The sequence below is a fragment of the Heterodontus francisci genome, unplaced genomic scaffold (genome assembly GCF_036365525.1).
Source record: "Heterodontus francisci isolate sHetFra1 unplaced genomic scaffold, sHetFra1.hap1 HAP1_SCAFFOLD_1602, whole genome shotgun sequence".
Taxonomy (NCBI): Eukaryota; Metazoa; Chordata; class Chondrichthyes; order Heterodontiformes; family Heterodontidae; genus Heterodontus; species Heterodontus francisci.
Genome location: NW_027141663.1, coordinates 40,646 through 47,500, shown reverse-complemented (window position 1 = coordinate 47,500; position 6,855 = coordinate 40,646). Strand labels below are relative to the sequence as shown.

Sequence of the window (6,855 nt, the reverse complement as noted above, 5' to 3'; positions counted from 1 at the left end):
CGACAGTGCGGCCACTCCCTCAGTACTGACCCTCCGACAGTGCGGCACTCCCTCGGTACTGATCCTCCAACAGTGGGGCACTCCCTCAGTACTGACCCTCCGACAGTGCGGCACTCCCTCGGTACTGATCCTCCAACAGTGGGGCACTCCCTCAGTACTGACCCTCCGACAGTGCGGCCACTCCCTCAGTACTGACCCTCCGACAGTGCGGCCACTCCCTCAGTACTGACCCTCCGACAGTGCGGCATTCCCTCGGTACTGATCCTCCAACAGTGGGGCACTCCCTCAGTACTGACCCTCCGACAGTGCGGGCGCTCCCTCAGTACTGACCCTCCGACAGTGCGGGCGCTCCCTCAGTACTGACCCTCCGACAGTGCGGGCGCTCCCTCAGTACTGACCCTCTGACAGTGCGGGCGCTCCCTCAGTACTGACCCTCCGACAGTGCGGGCGCTCCCTCAGTACTGATCCTCCAACAGTGGGGCACTCCCTCAGTACTGACCCTCCGACAGTGCGGGCGCTCCCTCAGTACTGACACTCCGACAGGGGCTCCCTCAGTACTGACCCTCCGACAGTGTGGCCACTCCCTCAGTACTGACCCTCCGACAGTGCGGCCACTCCCTCAGTACTGACCCTCCGACAGTGTGGCCACTCCCTCAGTACTGACCCTCCGACAGTGCGGCCACTCCCTCAGTACTGACCCTCCGACAGTGCGGGCGCTCCCTCAGTACTGACCCTCCGACAGTGCGGGCGCTCCCTCAGTACTGACCCTCCGACAGTGCGGGCGCTCCCTCAGTACTGACCCTCCGACAGTGCGGGGCTCCCTCAGTACTGACCCTCCGACAGTGCGGGGCTCCCTCAGTACTGACCCTCCGACAGTGCGGGGCTCCCTCAGTACTGACCCTCCGACAGGGCGGCGCTCCCTCAGTACTGACCCTCCGACAGGGGCTCCCTCAGTACTGACCCTCCAACAGTGCGGCCACACCCTCAGTACTGATCCTCCAACAGTGGGGCCACTCCCTCAGTACTGACCCTCCGACAGTGCGGCCACTCCCTCAGTACTGACCCTCCGACAGGGGCTCCCTCAGTACTGACACTGGGGAGTAATTAGCCTGGCTTATGTGGTCAAGTCTTTGGAGTGGAACTCGAACCCACAACTCTCCGATTCAGGTGAGAGTGCTGTCACTGAACGTGCCCGCGTGTGTCTGCCTCTGTGTGCACGTGCGTACATCTGCAGGTATGTGTGTGTTTACCCGCGTCGCTGTATTTTTTGCCTCTCCCCTAACAGTCACCTCCTCTGAACACGATACAGTTGTTAAATTGATGAATTTTTTCCCCTCTCACCAGGCACACTCGGCCTCTGTACGTGCGGCCCAGAGATGCACAGTGGTCACCGAAGGTGTTCGTTGCTGTGCTCCGTCCCTCCCGATGAGTCGACAGTGCCTTTCCCGTATCCTTTGCTTCGATGTGCCGTGTCACAGTGGCGCTGCCCTTCAATTCCTGCCGTTCCACAGCTGGCGGGCACAACAAAGACAGCGTGGGGTGTCGCAGGCATTGTGGATTTTGTACCCCAGCCAGCTCCCTTGGCCACGGGGTGGGTCCTGTAATCCAGGCGCTCCCTCAGCACGTGGGGGGTGAGTCCTGTACCCGTACCTCAGCCGGGTCCTGTTGCCTTCTGGCCTATACCCACAGCGTGGGGGTGGGAAACATTTTGGAATTGGAAGCGCGTGTGTCGCCGTGGTGGGAATTAATCCTGTTGAAGTGGCCTGGACGCAGCTATAATCTCGACGGCTGTGCAAGTCTTGCACAAAGCACCTGTTCACCTTAACGCTGCCGCAGATATCTGCCAGGACCCAAATCAGGTGCTGTTCAAAACGTGCCCGGGCGTGAAAGAGGTGCCTTGCACCAAGCCGGTGGTGTTGAGCCTCTCCGAGGACCCCTGTTGCCCCCTCCACCTCCAGGTGCCCCCGCAGATGTACAGGCCGGAGAGGGCCTTCTCCGCCTCGGAGCAGCTGGACAGCGGACCCATGGACATGTACCTGAGTGCTGCTGACCTGCAGCCCTCCGAAATCCTGCCCCTGGAGTTCAGCGACGTGAGTGAGTCGGGTGGGATCCTCTTCGCGATTCTTCCTCCGTCTGGGTCTGGGGGGGGGGCGGGGGGTGGGTGGCGGGGGTGCAGGGAGCAGCCCTTCAGGGCAATGTCCATCACGCTGCTGAAAGCTTCAGGGTGAAGATTGGGGAGGCAGGCGAGAGTGGGGATCGCAGTCGGCTGGCGTACCTTGCCCGGTGGAATAACCCTCTGCCTTTGCAGGGTAGTGGGGGAGGGGTTGCATCAGGCGGGACCTGTGCTGGAATTTTGGCAGCACCCTTCCCGGGGGATTTGGGCGTCGGGGGCTCCCAGGGGCGGATCACAATTTAAGTCAGCTTTCTTCTGTTACTCTTTCATGGGATGTGGTGGGCGTTTGTTCCCCCCCACCCCCGCCAATTGACCCATGACAGCTGAGCGGCAGAACAGGCCCTGAATCAAGACCACCGGCTTGCTGTAGCCGAGGGTTTCAAACAGGAGCCGAGAGCAAAACAGCTTTCTGTGGTCTGTTGGCTTTCAACACGGTCCCGACTGTGAGTGAGTCAGCCAATTCGTCAGAAAGGGACACTCCCGTTGGGTTATCCCAGGGCGCTTCCAGGAAAACGCTTGGGTGTAAGAGCGTTCACTCGCTCGTGGGGTTGGGGTCCCACCTGGCTGCAGTCGGAGACTTCATTGAGTTGGGGCAGGTCCTCCTGCGCGGGAGGGAGGAACAGCTTGCTGTGGCCCCGCGCTCCCACCACGGCTCGGTTAACGTTTTGCCGTTTTCTCTTCCCCGCCCATGCCTTTGTCTCTGTGCCCCCCCCCCCCCACCCCGGGCAGGACTGCCTGGATGTCGTGGGAGACAGCCTGCAGTGCCCCCCCCTCGCCGCTTCTTGACTCCTCCCTGGGCCCCGGGGGCCGGTCGACGGACGTACCGGAGCCGAGGCGTGTAAAAATGGGCGGGGAGCGGCCCCGTCGCGATGGCTCAGAGCCGGCCACTCGTCACCACCCCACCATGTCCGGTGCTCCGAGGCCCTCCGAGGCGGGGCGGTTAAACGCAAAGGCAACGGGATCCGCCGGGCAGGTGAGTGCCCCACGTAACTGCTGACTGGGGGGAGGGGGGTGGCGGGGGAGTCAAGGATTGGGGTGGGGGGCATCAAAATAAGACCGTCACTAATAAATCCGATAGCGGAATTCAGGAGAAACGTCTTCACCCAGAGAGTCGGGAGGATCCTGAAGGCTCTCCGCAGTCTCGCCAGCTGCCGCTCAGCCCCTGCACTGCGCTCATCGCCCAAACCAAGGCTGTTCGGCCACAGGAGGCTGGGGGTCCATGGCCAGCGTCCATACGCCAGCACTCTTCTGCTGTGGGTCCTGGAACTCTTGTCAGTTTAACTCCCCTTTCCTTAGAATACAAGGCTTGGAAGTCTTGCTTCAGCTGCATGAAATCCCGGTGGGGCAACATCTTAGGAAGAGTAACAGGCTCGAGGAGGGGGCTGAATGGTCTCCCCCTGCTCCTGTGTAACAGGCTCGAGGAGGGGGCTGAATGGTCTCCTGCTCCTGTGTAACAGGCTCAAGGAGGGGGCTGAATGGCCTTCCCCTGCTCCTGTGTAACAGGCTCGAGGAGGGGGCTGAATGGGCCTCCTCCTGCTCCTGTGTAACAGGCTCGAGGAGAGGGGCTGAATGGGCCTCCTCCTGATCCTGTGTAACAGGCTCGAGGAGGGGGCTGAATGGGCCTCCTCCTGATCCTGTGTAACAGGCTCGAGGAGGGGGCTGAATGGGCCTCCTCCTGCTCCTGTGTAACAGGCTCGAGGAGAGGGGCTGAATGGGCCTCCTCCTGATCCTGTGTAACAGGCTCAAGGAGAGGGGCTGAATGGGCCTCCTCCTGTTCCTGTGTAACAGGCTCGAGGAGGGGGCTGAATGGGCCTCCTCCTGCTCCTGTGTAACAGGCTCGAGGAGAGGGGCTGAATGGGCCTCCTCCTGCTCCTGTGTAACAGGCTCGAGGAGAGGGGCTGAATGGGCCTCCTCCTGCTCCTGTGTAACAGGCTCAAGGAGAGGGGCTGAATGGGCCTCCTCCTGTTCCTGTGTAACAGGCTCGAGGAGAGGGGCTGAATGGGCCTCCTCCTGTTCCTGTGTAACAGGCTCAAGGAGAGGGCTAAATGGCCTCCCCCTGGTCCTGTGCTCCCCTGTAGTTGGTGTATTTCGGGTCTGTGTGCTGGAAAGAGTTACAACCCCAACGCCCCGCAAGTCTGTTATACGTCACCATCCTTCCCTCTTTCTCTCGCACGATTCCAGGGCGCGTCGGAGACGGACCCCCACCCTCGAGGGACGAGGGACCAGAACGGCACCGGGGAAGCGAGCTGATCCGCCAGGACACGACGGACGGGAGCTTTGACCCCACCCGCCCCCCCGACACATCTGCACAAGGGCACATACAACGCTGTAGGGAGAGGAGGGGCAGTGTGAAGTGCAGCATGGCTGCTGGGTGTCAGAGAGAGGAGCCTCGCTGACCCTTCCTGCAGGAAGGCCGTGGACATTGCAAGTCCCGCATGCTCAGTATATCAACAGAAATATATGACTGGAGGAAGTGGAGGATGCGTGGGGCTGCCCGAGACTTGCGGAGAGCGTGGATGATGCTGTCACTCGCCTTAACCCCGTGTCTGAACTCGCCTTTAACCACGTGGCAAGATGGACCCATCCATTGCCCGCACAAAACTACACTGTTGGCTGCCCCTCCTTCCCCCCCCCCCCCCCCCACCCCCAACCACATCCCCACCCTGAATCCCGCCCTGTGAGAGGTGCAGGGTAAAGAGATTCCAGACTCACGCCTGCCTCCAGGGTTGGACTGTTGGCCATTCCCCGGCCCTCGGGGCCAACATCCCACCTGCACAACACTGCAGGAGTCCTTTCGGCCCATCGAGCCTGTGACGGCTCTTAGAAAGATCTATCCAATTAGTTCCCACTCCCTCCCCTCCTGCTCTTCTCCCCCCCACCACATCCCTGCAAATTTTCCCCCTTCCAGTATTTATCCAATTCCCCCTTTTTGAAAGTTACTATTGAATCTGCTTCCACCGTCCTTTCAGGCAGCGCGTTCCAGATCACAACAACTCCCCGCGTTAAAATAAACATTCTCCTCCTCTCTCCCCTGGTTCTTTTACCGATTATCTTAAATCTGTGTCCCTCTGGTTACCGACCCTCACCGCCACCGGAAACAGTTTCTCCCTCTCTCTCTCTCTCTACTCTATCCAAACCACCCTCCTGATTCCGAACGCCTCCATTAAATCTCCCCCTTCACCTTCTCTGCTCCGAGGAAGAACAATCCCAGCTTCTCCCAGTCTCTCCGCATTAACTGTAGTCCCTCATCCCCCCCCCCGGGAGCGTTCTGCTCAATCTCCTCCGCACCCACCCCCCTCTCCGAAGCCTTGACATCCTCCCTAAAGTACGGTGCCCAGAACTGGGACGCCGTCCACCTGCTGGGGGGCAGAACCCAGGTTTACTGCAACCTCACTGACCTGGAGGAGTTACTGTTGTGTAGTTTTAGATACCATGCATCAGGGATAGAATGTGAATTGTTAGTTCTGTGTAATTAACAGACCAAAGAAGTTGTATCATTGCTGGAGTTTTCATTAAAACATTCTAAATAGACAGATTAGCTTTTGTTGATGTACGATTGGTAATGGGATTAGACTCGATAGGTGCTTGATGGCCGGCACGGACATGAAGGGCGTGTTTCTGTGCTGTATAACTCTTGAGTCGGTGAGTTCGCTTGATCGAGGGTGAGTGAATTATTCGACTGACTCTGTTTGCCTGATGTACGCCAACAACAACAATGTGCATTTATGTAGCACGTTTAACGTCCCAAGGTGTTTCACAGGGGCGTTGTTGGGCAAGAAATTTGACACCGAGCCGCAGAAAAGGGATGTTAGGGACAGGCATCCGAAAGCTCGGTCAAAGAGGGAGGATTTAAGGAGAGTCTTAAAGGAGGGGAGAGGCGGAGAGGTTCAGGGAGGGAATTCCAGAGCTTGGGGCCCAGGCAGCTGAAGGCACGGCCATCGGGCGGGGGCGACGGATGTGCGAGGGGCCTGAATTGGAGGAGCGCAGAGATCTCGGAGCGTTGTAGGGGCTGGAAGAGGTTACAGAGACGGAGGGGGGGGGTGGTGCGGGGAGAATGAGGAGGCCATGGAAGGACTGTAGCACAGCAGCGACCAGGCGTAGAGGCCCTTTTGCTCGTGGTTAGTTGGTTCCTGCAGCTGCTCTGCTTTCCTTCCCTTTCGGGTTCATTTTCAAACTGAGAAACACTCCCCAGGACAGGTACAGTACGGGGGTTAGATACAGAGTAACGCTCCCTCTACACTGTCCCCCATCAAACACTCCCAGGACAGGGACAGCACGGGGGTTAGATACAGAGTAAAGCTCCCTCTACACTGTTCCCCATCAAACACTCCCAGGACAGGGACAGCACGGGGGTTAGATACAGAGTAAAGCTCCCTCTACACTGTTCCCCATCAAACACTCCCAGGACAGGTACAGCACTGGGTTAGATACAGAGTAAAGCTCCCTCTACACTGTTCCCCATCAAACACTCCCAGGACAGGTACAGCACTGGGTTAGATACAGAGTAAAGCTCCCTCTACACTGTCCCCATCAAACACTCCCAGGACAGGTACAGTACGGGGGTTAGATACAGAGTAACGCTCCCTCTACACTGTCCCCCATCAAACACTCCCAGGACAGGGACAGCACGGGGGTTAGATGCAGAGTAAAGCTCCCTCTACACTGTCCCCATCAAACACTCC

The 6,855-nt window shown here is 58.9% G+C and overlaps 1 protein-coding gene and 1 non-coding gene across 2 annotated transcripts in view; both read left to right on the top strand.

Annotated features, from left to right (window-relative positions):
- kansl2 (KAT8 regulatory NSL complex subunit 2) overlaps positions 1-4,509 on the top strand; it is a gene marked incomplete at its 5' end in the record, with an annotated part of 5,996 nt that extends 1,487 nt beyond the window's left edge. Inside the window, 5 exon segments of the mRNA XM_068027607.1 lie at positions 1,345-1,447; positions 1,837-2,090; positions 2,903-2,938; positions 2,940-3,146; positions 4,355-4,509. Of these exon segments, the coding sequence (XP_067883708.1) occupies positions 1,345-1,447; positions 1,837-2,090; positions 2,903-2,938; positions 2,940-3,146; positions 4,355-4,423 (669 nt within the window).
- Positions 2,510-2,653, top strand: LOC137364325 (small nucleolar RNA SNORA2/SNORA34 family). The gene has a single exon (XR_010973042.1). It is a non-coding gene; the product is annotated as a small nucleolar RNA SNORA2/SNORA34 family (small nucleolar RNA).
- Positions 4,510-6,855: the final 2,346 nt, after the last annotated feature.